This window comes from Grampus griseus (genome assembly GCF_964374135.1).
Source record: "Grampus griseus genome assembly, chromosome: 5".
Lineage (NCBI taxonomy): Eukaryota > Metazoa > Chordata > Mammalia > Artiodactyla > Delphinidae > Grampus > Grampus griseus.
The window spans coordinates 66,043,306-66,061,081 of record NC_138998.1 but is presented as its reverse complement, the minus strand read 5'-3'; the positions used below and the strand labels follow the sequence as shown (position 1 = coordinate 66,061,081).

At 39.2% G+C, this 17,776-nt stretch overlaps 1 protein-coding gene across 6 annotated transcripts in view; it reads right to left on the bottom strand.

Annotated features, from left to right (window-relative positions):
- Positions 1-17,776, bottom strand: part of TP63 (tumor protein p63) — a 228,645-nt gene that overhangs the window by 85,131 nt on the left and 125,738 nt on the right. For all 6 annotated transcript variants that reach the window (XM_082654523.1, XM_082654521.1, XM_082654524.1 and 3 more), the window contains one exon: positions 2,992-3,246. In XM_082654523.1, the coding sequence (XP_082510649.1) occupies positions 2,992-3,246 (255 nt within the window). The remainder of the gene's footprint in view (positions 1-2,991; positions 3,247-17,776) is intronic.

Here is a 17,776-nt window from a genome sequence, read left to right as displayed (position 1 = left end):
CTGTAGACAACTGAACAGAAACCCAAGAAAGGCAAACCAGCTTAAGCAAGGTCACTTATTAATGGCAGGCAAATGAACTGATTAGAAGCTAAGTTCTTCTAAAAACTATGTTGATTAATAATACTATCTCATCTTAAGGAAAAGAAGAAGTAGTTTTCACCCCATTCATCCTCATCAGAGGCACAGACTGAATTCTAGAAAGATGAAGTAACTTGGCTCAGGTCACGAGGATGATCACAGTGAGAATCCAGGTTTTCTGGCTCTCAAGAGATGCTCTTTCCCATCACCACAGTGCCTACCCCTTTTTCAGGGTCCTGATACCACTGCTGTCACATGTAAGGAAATTTTACTAGGGTACTCTACAAAACATTTTCTTTACTTTTTTTTTTTTTTTTTTGAGATATGTGGGCCTCTCACTGTTGTGGCCTCTCCCGTTGTGGAGCACAGGCTCCAGACGCGCAGGCTCAGCGGCCGTGGCTCATGGGTCCAGCCGCTCCGCGGCATGTGGGATATTCCCGGACTGGGGCACGAACCCATGTCCCCTGCATCGGCAGGTGGATTCTCAACCACTGCGCCACCAGGGAAGCCCCTCTTTACTTTTTTTTATTAATTAATTTATTTATTTATTTATGTATTTTTGGCTGCATTGGGTCTTTGTTGCTTCGTGCTGGCTTTCTCTAGTTGCGGCAAGCGGGGGCTACTCTTCGTTGCGGTGCACGGGCTTCTCATTTCAGTGGCTTCTCTTGTTGTGGAGAATGGGCTCTAGGCGCGGGCTTCAGTAGCTGTGGCATACAGGCTCAGCAGTTGTGGCTCACGGGCTCAGTAGTTGTGGCTCGCAGGCCCTAGAGCACAGGCTCAGTCGTTGTGGCACACGGGCTCAGTTGCCCTGCGGCACGTGCGATCTTCCTGGACCAGGGCTTGAACCCGTGTCCCCTGCACTGGCAGGCGGATTCCTAACCACTGCGCCACCAGGGAAGCCCCATTTTCTTTACATTTAACCTACCACTTATGTAGGTATCCCCAACCGTTTTTTTTTTTTTTTGAGACAGTGTACCTCTCTGAGAGAGGGGATTTGATGGAAGATGGTTCAGAACTGCACTAAAACTGAAAAAAAGCGTTAAGACTTCTGTATGAGGAGGTGGGGAGGGAGGGGGGAGGAAGAAAGATTGATGTTCCATCATGCTCCATCCCCAAGGTTCTTAAGCCATTTTAGGAGGGCAGTGATTCTTCATTTAGTGGCCCCAACATGCCCATTATCCCTCAGATGTGCTCACTCTTAATACAGTAGAGCTCTGCAAATGTCAGATGAAAAACTGTTAGCTTTGAAGTTCAGTGATTGTAAACATCCAGTTGGTGTGACTCCTATTCAAAAACACATCAGTGATCCATTTATAAAATGGTTATTTTAGTGGTTCTTCAGCAAGACATTACTTGGATCAATCAACCAATATATCTTTAAGTTTACTCACCTGGAGTGTCCACCTCCACAATTATTAATATAAAAGAGACTAAATAGTATGACACAACTGACTAAAAAAAGCACATGGAAGAGAGATCAAGTTTTAAGCTAACACTTCTACTTTATGGTTGAAATACGAACCATGACAGAACCGCTTCTCAAACTATGGAAGAAACGCGCTAAGATAAATTTTTAGACAATTATGGGACATCCTGACGTGAAATGGTGAAAAGAAAAAGAAAGGACATAATCTAGCGGGAGGAGGGTGGCAGAATCAGAAATAGGACCAGCTACACAAAAGTCTCTGTAACTTTAGGGGTGCCACCGAATCCCCATGTTTTTTCAGCTTTCCTCACTAGTAAAATGGGAGTTGTGAAATGTGCCCTACCTAGCTCACAAAACAAGTGAGGTCAAAATGAGGGGACACGTGTGAAATTATGTTGGAATTTAGTGTTACTAATGCAGATTATTTTATAAACTGTACAACTGGAGAAAAGCCTGGATACTGTAACATACAAACAGAAATGATTTCCAAAGAAACCTATTTGCCAAAGAGGGAAAAATCTGTTAAAACAATTTGAAAGCTACTTCTCAACAAGACGATGACGTTTGGAAGCATTTCTATAATCTCAGCAAACATTAAATTCTTTGACAAAATGTGTGTCACTTTGGTCTTGGGCATTCTTTGATCAACCAGTTAAAACCAGTCTTATAGGTTTCTTCCCTTATATTTAAGCTTTATTCATGTTATAATAAAATAAACTCTGAAATAGAATCAACATTCTTGTAGCTTTTTTAATTTTTAAAAGTATTTCCATGTTTTCTTAGAAAAGTTATACATAAGATTTTTTTCAACATTTTTCATCAGAATCTCTTTGAAGCTAATTTAGGCCCCTACTGTGTAGTTTAGGAGGATTTTGGGAGGGAAACTTGCTTCTACAGGTAATAGATATATATGTATCAATAAATTATGGTTCATGTTATAGAACCCACATGCACAAATTTAACCCTTCCTTAATAGATGAGATCTTAATTTCTTTTTACACTGTGTTTGTGATTTTATTCTTTTTTTTTTTTTTAAATCGCACCTTACTGGGTCATTTACTTTTTCAAAATAATGAGACTGGTAACGCCTACATTCTGCAGACTGCAAACACATATCCTATGATTACGGTATTTTCCATTGGCGTAATGCTTTACGTTTTTCCAAAAAAAATCCTTCACACAAAGGACCTCCCAACAGTGTGAGGCAGGCTAGAACGCATCAACTGAAATTGTTAGGAGCCAGCCAGAACGCAGTTTGGTTCCCAGATCAGGGCTGTTCCTACTAAATGGCACCTTCTCTGTCTCTGGGTCAGTGTTGAATATTTCAAACCAAAATGTCCTTAGAGGACTGGGAGAAATTTTGCACCATTCAATATGGAGCTCTAAGCTTTGATGGGGGAGAGAGCCGGGGTGGGGGAGGGGTGATGGAGAAGACCCTTGTACTTGGGGATCAGGTTCAAGGACACATGGGTGCCCGGTGCTCTTACCGTCCAGGTGGCGGACTTGGCGGTGCTGGACTGCTGGAAGGACACATCAAAGCTGTGTGGGCCCGGGTAGTCGGTGTTGGAGGGGATGGCGGGCGAAGGCGAGAGGGCGTCGAAGGTGGAGCTGGGCTGTGCGTAGGGCGAGGGCGCCGTGACGCTATTCTGGGCGTGGTCTGTGTTGTAGGGACTGGTGGACGAGGAGCCGTTCTGGATCTGCTGGTCCATGCTGTTCAGGAGCCCCAGGTTCGTGTACTGTGGCTGCGGGACACCCAGAAACCCCCCACGTTAGCCATTTAAGCTGCAGATCCTTGCTGCCAAAAAGGCATCATTTGGTGAGTGCCTTCTACAGAGTTCCACCTCACGTCTGCAACACTTCACGCTCAAGGGAAAATGACCGATTTGTCATGCATAGTTCGAAACTCCAAGAGAAACCCCAGGTGTGTGTATGTTTTGTAATGACCTGCACAGTTCACACAGCTTCACGGGCAACCTTTGGAGACTGCGGTCTCCCCGAGAGCATTTGAAAGTGGATTATGTGCTCATTCGCAAACTGGGCAAGAGTGCCAGTGCTCTGTAGCTGCTTATGAATTCTTTAAAATAAATGAATACTGACTGCTACTCTTTTTTTCTTCTTCTTCTTCTGTCCTGGTATTCAGAATGAAAAAGACCACTAGATAGATACGTTCTAGAGGAGACTTAAGCATCAAATTGTTGTTTACTGAGAAAAATCAGTTGTCCTCCAAATTTCCTTTTAGTCATCATTCTAAATTCTGTCTCAGGGTACCGATTTGCCCCCAGGGACTGGGTTCATGAAGACTGGAGGGAAATGAGTAGCAGGGATAGGGAGAGGCAACTATATATTTTAAAAGGTTGCATGCTAGCAGACCATCCAAACAGCCTAATTTTTCATCTGTTTTTTCATTTTCTTTGTAGCAGTTTACTATTTTCTAAAGTAGAACATGTGTAAGAGAAATATCATCTAGTTATGATTAAGATTCTATGTTTGAAATAATTCCGAAGTACATTAATTCATATAGCTTCTCTGCCAGGTGTTTTATTTCTTCTAGGAAAACCGGCACCAAGTAGGTATTCAATAAGATGTTTATGGGAAGAATGATTTAACTTCTCATTTCGTCGGCAAAAAATCTTTACTGTATTACTATCAGAGAGGGGAAGTGATTTGCTCAAGCATCGGCTAATAAGCAAAGAGTAGGGATTTTGAAACCAAATCTTCCGATTCCAAGTCCAGGGCCCTGCCAACACCATCACACCTGTCAGCCTGATAAGATAATTCAAGTCATTCCTGAGTCAAATTGGACACATTTCCAGAAGGGGCCACCAGCCTGTGTACCATTTTCCCTTTGTGAAATCTTCTGACACGTGGAAACCTCACTGTTTCTTCAAGTTAGCAACAGGAAAACAAATGAAAAGCAAAAAGAAGGCAGTCCTGTGGGTACATATTTTATAAAGGAAATGAGAAGTCTGGCTCTTCAACGGAAACATAACAGAGTCCCAGATTAAGTCAAACTACAGAGAAGAGCAAACTCACAAAGAAATGGATGCTTGAAAACAATTTTAATTCAACTTTAAGCATAAGAAAATGATTTTACTAAACTTTAAGTATTTCACATGGGGAGGAGAAAGGACTCTGCCATTCCATTCAGTCCAGAGAGCATCTGTCTAAATGTTAACGGTTGCATGCCCATTCCATTACATGTATGCATTCACATTCCACTGCCGAATGCCATGTCCCCATTTGCTCTTCAAATAACTTATTAATCTCTTTACACTTATCCCCCTGCTGACAAGAGCAGCTGTTAGTCTCGCCTTCTCTCCCCTCTGACTTCCACAGCTCCTAGGCCTGTCCTCCATCTTTAGCTTCCCCTCTTGACAGGTGAGGCAAACTGCAGGTGAGACAGCTGTGAGAGACAAAACTAAAACCTGAGGCCCGGACGAAGGCGTCCACACCCCTGGCTGAATGAAAGCTCTTAGGTGTCCAAGCCTGCGGCAACAGCCTAGAAAGGGGATTGAAATTATTATTTGTGTTCAAGTTAAGGGTCAGTATACAAAGCACTCCTGAGCGTCCTGTAGGAATCAGATAATGCTCCCAGAGGCACGTGCTTCCCTAGAGCAGTACAATTAGGGAGGCAGCCGCCCCTGACAAAGGGGACAAAGAAATTCGCCAGGCACTTTCTCACAGGCAGTAAAAAGCCTGTTGGGCCAACCCTTTCCTCCTCCTTCTGGCTACACAGAATGGAACTTCAGCTAATTGTGCGCTTGGAGGAGAACAAAGAAACATGGCCCTTTGAATTTTTTTTTCCAATAAATGTAAAGAGAAAAGTTTGGGGACCCAGCTTTAAAAGCCAGTGAGTAAACACTCAGTGCTGCTCGAAGGACATAAGAGAAATGGAAACTCCATTTACCTCAGGGGTACAAAGACGACGTCCCTGGGACAGCAGTGAGACTGAACATACGGGGTGGCACCAAAGAAGCAGAAACTGTATTTCAAGCCATTAATAGGTGTTGATGGCTATGCTTTTTAATTTTTAATTAAATTTTTAAATTTTTAATCCCAAAAAGTTCGGCTGAAATATTTTCTTCCCAATAGGATTTGCTTCCAGGGCTGACGCCTCAATTTATATAATGTAAAATTAGATTTCTCAGGTTTGGGCAAAGAGCTGCTGACTATTCAAGATAAAAATGGAAAAACATATTTCATTTTAAGCTTTCCTCAAATTTTACTTTAAAGAAACAAAAGCTAAGTAGTATACTCAATTGGCTTTAAAAAAAAAAACGCATAAAAACAACACTAACTTTGAATTAACTAGCCTGAAACACACAGCGACAAACCCACCAAAGTAAGAATTGTATGATTAGAAATCTTCTTGCAGACTTTCCATGGCCTTATTAAAAATTTATATCATAAACCTGTCATAGGAATTCGTACATTTGAAGTTAATTTTAAAAGCATTTAGTGGACAACGACCAAAAAAGTTTCTTATTTGCTTATTTCTTTGATTTGAAGACAGTGGACGTGTTGACAAAGTACAATTAGAGGCAGAGGGCAGACCAGCATAGCCAAGAAGGACAAGTGTTAGGTAGGTAGGACCAGCAAAATAATTCACAGCGCCCATCGCAAAATGAAAACACAGGGCCTCTTGTTCATAAATTATTAAGAGTTTCATAAGGGTGGCAGCAGAACATTAAACAAAGCACAGGGCCCTTTCATGACTGCGAACTCTGCAGCCTATGAAGGTAGCTCTGTGCCAGGTTAATGTGAATAATATTTATTTCTTCTTTTCCACCAAAGTGAAGCTGGCGGGATGAAGGAAGCAGTACCTGTACCCTTTGTTTACTTCATAAACAGAGAAGGGAGAAATTTGTGTTTTGCTGGGATGCTAATGAGATGCATATTTATGACGACAAGTAAAATAGCCTCCAAAGTTAAAACATGACACTCGTATGAGTACCAAAAAGTGCCCTGAGAAGAACTCTGTGGGGTCCTCTGTGTCTCATGTGTTTCTTATGCAACAAAAGCTATTAGAACATTTGAAATGGAATAGGAAGTAGATTGTCCCTTTCCAACAATAAGGTATCTTGATGTTCGAATAACCTTAACATACTCTATAGGGACTCAGTGAATGAATGAACAGTGTTATATATCTACCCTATCATGTCTGAAAGAGGAGACAGTCTTTTCTCCACAACATATAAAAGGTGAAAATGAACACGATTTGCCTGATATCTATTATAAGCCTGATAAAGTAAAACAGTGGATTTCCTTTGAATTCGAACAGATGCTTCATTTCCTACAAAATAACTTTGAAATAGAAGACACTGCCTGGATCCTAGAAAATTACCAACATCTGTAGCTGAAATGTACTCAACTTCATCACAAACTAGCTGATCTGCCCACAGAAAAGATAAAACACACCTTGGTCACAGAAACTTCATATACTCCGGGTAATCACAGAACACTCTGGGGGGTGTTCTAAAACATGGAGCTGGTATGGTAAGTGTAGGGATACCAGGGGCTAAATGTCAAACTGCCTGCTTTCACCATTAGGAAAAAGCAAGTATAACTACCATTCCCAAATATAGAAAGAGGGTTTCCTTGTTGTTTGTTTTTCTCCCCCCGTAAGTTCTTTCGCATACCCATAGTCATCTACAGACTGATTTATTTCTTCAGTTTTGATGATTAGTATTAAAATGGCAATAAAGAATAGGGATTTCTCCTGACTGGTTGTTGTTTTAAAAGCATACTATATAAATGCAGTTCCTTTAGTTTCATTTTATTTTTCCTTCCTGGGTTACATTGTTAAATGATCTTAAATTCTGAATATATTGTGGGCCTGAATTTTCTTCTCATCAGCTCAGCAATAGTGTATATCAGTATATATCACTGTAAACAAAACTTAACATTGAATTAATATTGAATATAAACCTGGGTTTATACCTACTTAAAGTTGACTCTGTAATTACTTTCCTGTAAAATACTTTAACATCAAAAAAGAATTCCAATCAAGTCATATGACCAGTGCAATGAAACAGGAACATAGATATAATTTGCATTTCTGAAAATCTCTCTCCTCCAATGTATCTGTGTAAGAGAAATTTTATAAGTTCTTTTTCTCGCCTTTCTTAGATATTACTATCTGTAATAGCTAATTTATGGCAACGATAGTCAATAATATATGGCAAGGGATTAATAAAAAATGGGAATGCAGACCCCATCAGGCATAGGAGAGGTTACTTTGGAAACATATAATCAATTTATTTACCTCAATTCAAATGGATCCTTGTCACAGGAAACAATAACTTGCCCAAATTTCATTTGAAGAAAATTATATTTATAATCCTTGACTGACTGTTAGAGGAGGCTAGGGAATTAAACATTCTTCAGTGCTCCTTCGATTCGTGAATGGATTCTAGTAATGCCGAAGAACTCTGAACTCAGACTTGGGTAACATGGGGTTTAAGGCCCAACACTGCCACTAATTTGCCATCTACCCCTGGGCAACGTACTTAAACAACCTGGACCTTAGTTTGCTATAAAGTAAAATCTGTATAACATTGAGGAGATTGAATCTGATGATCAAACGTAAATGGTGCACCAGTTCTAACATTTTTCTAGGGATGACCATTCTCATCTACAATACTATGTAAAAACAATGCCATGAGATTGCTTTCAAAAAAATGAGATAACTGGTTTTTTTTTTGGTTTTTTTTTCTTCATACAGATTTGCCAGACCAAACCTACAAATCCAAATTATTTCAGGCAGCATATATAGTTTCCTCAGCTAATATAACCTTTCACCTCAGGCTTCATGGAAGAGCTTTCTGAACGCTCTAAAGCCCCTCCTGGGAAAAGAAAACAGCTTTCTTCATGACCCTGGCTTTGCAAAGCATCCATTGGATTATGCTCCAGCAGACAGTACTACATTTTTATCCCCAAATATTGGCAGAATAGTGACTTTTAAACAAGCACTGCCTGAGGGAGAAATGCTTGTCATTTTTTAGTCTTCTACCACCTGCCTCACCTCAAAGAATGATGGTTTGTTTTATGCTAGAATTAAACACAATTGATTGAATGGGCTCCATTTGAGGTCAAGAAGATATTTGGATTCTAATGTTAAATTAAAGCACCATCTTTTCACCTTAAGAATGTATTCAGCATCACGTTTTTCTCAAAACCAGGTTTTGTTAGATATAAAATAGTTCACTTCTTTTGTCTTCCAAATGATCCTAGAAAGTGAGTGGAGGTAACATATACTCATACCTTATAATGAACAAAATGTAAAAATAAAGCATTAAAACCCACAACCTAGAAAGACAGCCTGCAAAGAGTTTACTAGAATGTGTTATGCTCTGACACAAAGTGTCAAGATTCCTCTGAGGTCCAAGATTCCATAACTTAGGAGAGAGCTCCCTAAAAGCGCCAGCCAAGGCTGACAAGGGCAGGCGAGACAAATAAATACAAAGTTGGCTAATCAGGTAGACAACAGTGTCAACAAATATTAGCCACAGTACTTGAAAAGCTAGGAAGTGTGAAACGTAGAGAAGCTAGAACTCAATCCAAATTTAGCTAAATTACACTGTGTAGAGCTCAATTAAGGGAAAATAAACTTTAAATTCTATGATTTCATTAAGTACTCCCTTTGAGTAATAATGACAAATAAATAAAATTATAATCAAGAGCATCTCAATTCTAAGAAAACCTGACCTCACCATTACATACCAAGGAAGCATTGGGCTTAGCAGAAAGGTATAATTTTAATATTCAGTAATTCTTGATCCAAATAATAGGGAAAAGTATACAGAGTTTCAGTTAATTTAAAGTGAACCAGGAGTTATTTATTAAAGTTGGGTCAAAACTGTGTTTGAGGAAAGTTTCAATCTATAACAATCCCTGTCTTAATAGTTTTTTAAGCAGACATGGTAATGCTCAGAGAAGAAAGTACACAGTAATGGAGATCTTTAGTGATGGGTTTTACCATCTATATGGAAAGCATACCACGGTAACTTTAGAAGATTCATCAATAATGCTTTGCTGGTTTTTAAAGTGAGTTTAAAATATATAAAAATAACTTTGATAATGTATCTGTCTAAACCATATCAGAAATTACGACTTAAAACACTGAGGTGATTAAATGTGATTAATGTTTTATCACAGGAGGCAGTTTTGCTCACCGTGATATGAAACTGAAGACATATCAATTTCAATAAAATAATGGTGACCATCAAGATTAAAAAAGTCTGAACCCTATTTAGCATCCATATTTTAATCCTCTGGGAGAAGAATCTTAGCTGTTACTACTACTACTATCACTCTTCCTCCTCTGCTACTACCACTAAGTTCTCTCTGAGTCTTACTACGTTCCTCAGAGTGTTTAAGTGTTTTGCACATATTTACTCATTTAATTCTCATGAGTTAAGTGGAATTATTATCCCATGTTTTACACATATTTTACAGATGAGGAAACTGAAGCTCCACAAGATGAAGTGCTCAGGGTAGTAAGTGACAGAGCTCTCAGATGTGAAACCAGTCAATCTGTCTTGGGATTTACCCACTTTCTTAAGTATCCTTCACTCGGAGTCACTCAGATTTCTGCTTGGAATATTTATGTAAGAGTTACAGTCCCAGAGATAAACCCACGCACGTATGGTCAACTAATCTATGACAAAGGAGGCAAGGATATACAATGGAGAAAAGACAGCCTCTTCAATAACTGGTGCTGGGAAACTGGACAGCTACATGGAAAAGAATGAAATTACAACACTCCCAAACACCATACACCAAAATAAACTCAAAATGGATTAAAGACCTAAATGTAAGACGGGATGCTATAAAACTCTTAGAGGAAAACATAGGAAGAACTCTCTTTGACATAAATCACGGCAAGATCTTTTTTGACCCACCTCCTAGAGTAGTGGAAATGAAAATAAAAATAAGCAAATGGGACCTAATGAAACTTAAAAGCTTTTGCACAGCAAAGGAAACCATAAACAAGACGCAAAGACAACCCTCAGAATGGGAGAAAATATTTGCAAATGAATCAACAGACAAAGGATTAATCTCCAAAATATATAAACAGCTCATGCAGCTCAACAGCAAAGAAACAAACAACCAAATCAAAAAATGGGCAGAAGACCTCAATAGACATTTCTCCAAAGAGGACACACAGATGGCCAAGAGGCACATGAAAAGCTGCTCAACATCACTAATTATTAAAGAAATGCAAATCAAAACTACAATGAGGTATCACCTCACACCTGTCAGAATGGCCATCATCAAAAAGTCTACAAACAATAAATGCTGGAGAGAGTGTGGAGAAAAGGGAACCCTCTTGCACTGTTGGTGGGAATGTAAATCGATACAGCCACTATGGAGAACAGTATGGAGGTTCCTTAAAAGACTAAAACTAGAATCACCATATGACCCAGCAATCCCACTACTGGGCATATACCCAGAGAAAACCATAATTCAAAAAACACATGCACCCCAATGTTCATTGTGGCACTTTTACTATAGCCGGGACATGAAAGCAACCTAAGTGTCCATCGACAGACGAATGAATAAAGAAGATGTGGTACGTATATACAATGGAATATTACTTAGCCATAAAAAGGAATGAAATTGGGTCATTTGTAGAGACATGGATGGACCTAGAGACTGTCATACAGAGTGAAGTAATTCAGAAAGAGAAAAACAAATATCGTATATTAACGCGTATATGTGGAATCTAGAGAAATGGTACAGATGAACTGGTGTGCAAGGTAGAAATAGAGACATAGATGTAGAGAACAAATGTATGGACACCAAGGGGAGAAAGCGGGTGGGGGCAGTGGTGTGTGGTGGTGGTGGTGGTGTGATGAATTGGGAGTGTGGGATTGACATATATACACTAATATGTATAAAATGGATAACTAACAAGAACCTGCTGTATTAAAAAAATAAAATAAAATTCAAAAGAAAAAGATAAATAAGAGTTACACTCTATGAAAGCATACTTATTTTATATCTAAAGAAAATATTTTCCACTCATTAAAGACAGGATATAAAACTTCAGCCATTCTTTTGGAGATCTAGCTCCTTGGACCTAGCACCAGAAACTCCCTGAAGATCTGATCATGCCACCCTCATGCTTGAACACATTGGTTTCTAATCTCTTAGAACACAAGCCTCAAATCTCTAAACTGCTCTACACCATACTATTTGAAACCGTCCTCTTTGCTCACTAAAGAATGGCATTCCTTCAGTTTTTCAAAGGCAAACTTCTTCAGTCCTCAAGCCTTTTGCACCTGCAGGCTGTTTCCCAACTCATCTTTCAGTTTTAGCTTCAATGTCAAAGCCTTCCTGGAGGGCCCAGATAGGTATTCTTTGTTTCACATGGTCAGGGCACAGTAACTTTCCCCTTCGTATCACATAATTATAATTGAAAATTAATTATCTGTATAAGTACTTTTTTTTTTTTTTTTTTTTTTTTTTGCGGTACGCGGGCCTCTCACTGTTGCGGCCTCTCCCGTTGCGGAGCACAGGCTCCGGACGCGCAGGCTCAGCGGCCATGGCTCACGGGCCCAGCTGCTCCGCGGCATGTGGGATCTTCCCGGACCGGGGCACGAACCCGTGTTCCCTGCATCGGCAGGCGGACTCTCAACCACTGTGCCACCAGGGAAGCCCCTGTATAAGTACTTTTTAATGTTGCTCTTCTCTGCTAAACAATTATAAGGGATGATATCTGTTTAGTGCTGAGTATAATATCTGGAACCATGCCTGGGACATAGTAGGTGTTCAGCAAATATTAAAGAATAAATGCAAAACATTTCAAAATAAAAATCACCTTCAGAAAATATATTTTATTCTAATTCAACTATAACCCAAACAAGTATTGCTTTTTTACTCTGAAGTAAGTCTGTCTCCAAATCAGAGTCACCTTTTTACATACTACTGCCCTTGAATGTTACAGTGCATCTCCAAATAATCTCAGTGACCTTTACTTTGTGTTTTGATTTGTTCTGGTAGGTGGGAATTGTGCTTTTAGCTTCAGCTGTTATGGGAACTAGTAGCAGAATAGCCAGTCCTGTCACTCACAAGGCCATGAGTAATACTTGGTAGTTCACACCTAGCTGGGAAGTTTATTAATGAGCTTCTACTTCCTTGAAATAAACACATACACATTTTTGTGCCAAGGCAGTGTTTCTTACCTGATGGTCTAGATTTTGTTTCTCATGCATCTAGGTCAGCAATAAGAATAAAAATCTTTGTGGTCATATAATGATTTACTTCCTGCAGACAGAGAAACCACCCAGACACAAGCCTCGAGTAAGATGTTAGTTTCTGAGAGAGAGGCCACAAAATTGGTCCCTCCCTCTCTAATTTCCATGATTTTCTGCCCAGTTAGCTAGAATTCAGTTTAGAAGAATGCCATAATTAAGGGCTTACAAAAGTATGTTTTGAGGAACTGAGATTGTAGTTTATCAGACTTACAAAGCATTTCTTGTAAATGGTCTAAATTCATGACTTCATTTCCCAGACTATATAACACACACACACACACACACACACACACACACACACACACACACACACACAGCCTTTATTTGCAAATGGAAAACTAAAACATGAAATAAGGACTATACTACTCAATCTGTACATATTCAAATGAGGAACACTGTTTTTAAAGTTCTAATTTGCTTTTGCTTGTCAAGTTCTTTGCTGATTGCTACACTTTTCATTTTATTTGAGATAAAGTTTTCAGTGACTTACTATGCTTTGTAATTAGACATGGTGACTTATGTAACATTGAAGTGTTCCTTTAAGATTCACTTTTAACTGCAAAATAAAACCAAAGTTTCCAGCTATGCCAAAGACGTGCCTTACTTTGAAAAGACACTCATCTATTCATTTCATTCTATTTACCCCATTATGAAAGTAACAATCAATCAATCAGTTTAATAATTACAACAGCTCATTAGTGTCTTATTTGGACAGAAAAAAAAAAAAAACCTGGGGCACCACGTTTAAGAACAAAATGACTTAAAGTTTTCTCAGACATCCTTTAGTAATAACACCATAGAAAATAAAATGTGAAAGTGTTTGCAAATCATCAAGCTTATTCACCCAGAGCAAACCACCCACATCCCTGGTGATGATTGAGAGACATCAGGAGACGAAATGAATGAAGGGAATGGTGTGGAAGCAAGTAAACACATTTAAAAAGTGAGTGCAAAGCGAGATAAAAATCTAATCGGTTCCGTTTTGTAGAAAAATCAAACACATTCCCTGCCCTCCCGAGTAATCAATGAAGTGAAAGCAGTACATTTTACACTGTTTACCTCTGTTAGAGAACAAGTCATTCCTTACTCAGGAAACTTCCCTGTGTTTCAAAAACTTTCTTGCCACTTGAAATAGAATGGAAATAAATATCTGGACTCATTAAAAAAAAAAAAAAAGTCTTACAAGATGTCAGAGAAAACCATATGACTCAGAACATCCAGGCGGAGACCAGGCTCGTACAGGGTGTGCAATTGCTTTGCTTTCTGTACAGATCAGTTACAAACAGCCATTTCTGTAGGTATTTATGCCACATTTTTATCTGAAGATAGCCCTCCGAGCAGCAGCAACAGACGCATGCTTCCGTCACATTCAGGAACATTATTTGGTGACCCCAGGGAGGATACAGAGATAAGTACCACATATCCTCTACCCTCCAACAGTTTCCAGTCCAGAGACCGGGAGAGCAATGAGGGAGGAACAGAGAAGTACAAAGAGTTCAGAGGAAGTCGGGTGATTCTGAATGGGGGTGGGGGGGGGGCGGTGGAATCTGAGACATTTTTAAGAGTGAAGCAGGCCCCTAGCAAGGCTTTAAAAACTGGAAAGGATCTGACCTGAAGGTAAATATTTGAGGGGTAGAGTTGGCGTATAGAAAGAAGGCAGGAAAAGTAACTTCTCTGAATTCTCACTATTCTGATTTTCAGGCTTTCAAGCACTTTGGGATTATCTACTGAAATAATTTCCCAGGCCTAAGGCTTATTATGGGCTTTCTCCTTTATCCAGTGTTACCGTTTCTCTCTGTGTAGATCTTGTGGAGTCCTCAACGTTAGTCTGGTGACAGAGTCTCAAATGGTCTATTTAAAAGTAATCAAGCCATTCCCAAAACATCTGATGTTGCCCTTTGAGAGAGTAATGGTTTTCCTTTTAATTCTGATTCCATCAATAGAGTGACACTAATCCAGACTGATTTGAGTAAACAGGGCATATTCCCCATTGTCTCTGTGATCTGAGAAAGAATGAACTTGAGAAAGATCGCTGCCTGGATTGGAAATGGCCCCTTTGGGTGTTTTGCGCAAGCTTAAAAGGAAAAAGAAAATGCCTGTACAGAGTTCCTTCCAAGGCAAGCTCACTTTGGGGGTGGTAATGCTCATAGGGGTATTATACTAAACTGCACCTATTAGTGGCTTTAGCAGCAATAAGAAAGTCGAACTATTTCTTTTGTAGTGTTTCCAGAAGAGCTGACGAGAGTGTTTCATAAATTTCCGCCCCTGGCAACACACCACAGCTTGACTCAAAATTCCCTCTTTCAGCTTTTATAAGGAAATCTTTTTTTTTTTTTTTTGGGTCCCATTTAAGAAACACAGACAAGATGCAATTCAGATCACAAGTTTTGCATAAGATATCAGTTTACACTCTACACACATCCACTGACATTCCAAAAATGTTTTATTGTTGCCAGTTATTCCCTCAGCTAGAATCAACATGTGCTTTATCTTAACACTAGTTACTGAATGTTACATTGACAGGTAAGTACTATCTGGGGAAGCTATCTCAGAATTTACAGGACGGTTCAATTTTACTATGTCTTTGGAAAAGAGACTGAAACAGAATAAAGTTAGTCATTATTTCAAACACGAGATAAATTTAGAAAGAAGAACTTTCGAAGCCTTTTTTTCCGCAGAAAATGGAAAGGAATGCTTTGGGGATAGGATAGGGGTGCTACAATGTCAGACCAAATAAAAAAGTCAAATGTGGGGAAGCACAAAGTACTGTTTCTGAAAAGACTTTACAGACATTTTAGGTAACTAATTTTTTCTGCAAAGGAGGTTGAATAGCAACAGGGTCATCTGTGGAACTTCACTGCTTCCCCTAATCTTTGCAGAGTTAAAGGCAGAACAAAACACATTTCAACAAAATTCACTTTGTGTTAGAAGAGGATTAAGCTTGGTAAGGACGAGAAAGGAATGAGATACAATCTTGGACATCCCCCCATTTTCATAGAGCATCATTCTCCCTCCTACCCATTCCCTTTGCCTTTAAATCAAGTGACTGAGTTACCTTCCCCAAGAACCTACCCTTGCCTACCCCACCATTATCTTTTAAATTGCCTACATTTTCTTCCTGGGTGAAATGGAAGTGATGAAGGAGATTGTGGGAGGCGATGATATGAAGAGAAGTAAAGACATGCCTTCCCCCCAATATTTCTGTTCAAATCTTAAATGAAAATGCATATCCTTGTCCAAAGTGAGATTTGACAAATTTATGGCAAAGATTTTGAAATTTGTGATACCAAGATCTTGATTTTGTATTGCTATTGTTTTGGGGTAAATTGGAGGGGTTGTTTCTTAAATGATACATTCATATTTAGGTCTGTTCTATTATTTCCCAATCGGGATTCTCATCTTGAACAAAAGTCATACTTGGCATATTGTGCCACACTTAGCTCCAGGATCACTATCTTCTTTTAGAGCAGTGATCAGGGAAGAGATTTTTCTCATCCTGATTCTAAGATGACTATTTAATAAGTAAAGTTAATCCTAATTAACATAGAAAATCAGTCTAGAGTTTGTTCCTAGCTTTGATTACTTTAAGTATGTAATTACCAAGTCCCTGTAAGAGTGAGACACCTTATCTATCTCTATAGAGGTCTAAGGAATGGGAACAGGAAACAATTAACTTTGCCCAGACCAAGCAATCATTTGGACTAATTTTTCTCCCTCCTTGCAGGATGACACTTGTCACTCCTAGAGCATGTAGAAAAAGTTTTGAATCTCGAATTCTGGACACTGCCCATGCTTTCAGAATATTCATGGGTTCTAGCTCTTAGTGAGATAAAAGCCCTTGCCATGTTTTCTTGCTGTTTCTTATAAAAGCTTTCCATTTTGACATACATATTAAATATAGATCAGTGTTTAAATCAACATTCTCTTTTCAAGTCAATATAGCATGCTCTTTCATTTGGTCCTGTGCAGTTATTCTTTGTATTTTTATTAATTTTCTACCTTCTACCCAGAATGACCTTCCTTCCTCTCCCTGTGGCTAAATTCTAGTTCTCAAACTATGTGAAATATTACCTTCGTCATGAGCAGGTTTGACCCATTTCACTGTCTTTGAGAGCCTTTGGTGTCTCTTACCACATTCTGTTTTAAACTGGAGTCACTTATGAATACCTTACGTACACATTAGGATTGTGAATTTTCAGAGGCCAGTGGCTTGCAACTTACTTATTTCTGCTTTCCTTCCAGTGTCTGGCACAAGCACCGTGACTGCACTTAACTAGCTCTCAGTAAGTGTTGAGTTGTAAGGAAATGCTCCTTTTCGTAAGGGAAATAATCGAAATGATTTGTGGCTGGGATATCAAAGACACTGTATCTAGTTTATAACCAAATATATACTACTTTTTTTATTTTGGGGTGGGGAGTGGGGAGAAATAATAAAATAAATAGTGGATATTTACTTACAGCATGACCATACATTTTATCTTCTAAGTGGAACACTTTTGGAAAATAAAAGGGGTGCTATTAAGAATTACACTTAAATAGCAAGAGTAAATAGGGACAAACCAAGACCAATAGTTCCCAACTTCTCTATGGCAGGAACCATAGCTATTAAAGAGAGCTATGGGCAGGGAAAACACAAGTTTCATGAGACTTTAGAAACAATCCATTTCTACCCTTTCAAAAGGTTCCAGAGAAGTGATGGATATTCTTACAAAACGAGCACCCAATGTGCAATTCAGAGAAATGCATTTTTATACTTCTAGGCAGCCTTGAACAAAGCCATTTATCCCCCGCAAGTGCACCTTAGTGCAGCCCCAATTACACCATTCCTCTGTTTAAAACCTTTCCATGGTTTATCATTGCCACTATATTAAATGTGTTATGGTGCTCCGTGAGCCACTCTACCTTGCAATTCTCCCTTTACTTTCTAATTCTTTCATCCTTTCAGTTCCATCAGAACTATCTGACATTTCTGAGTACCCCAGTATTCACCCTACTTCTGTGCCTCTGCTGA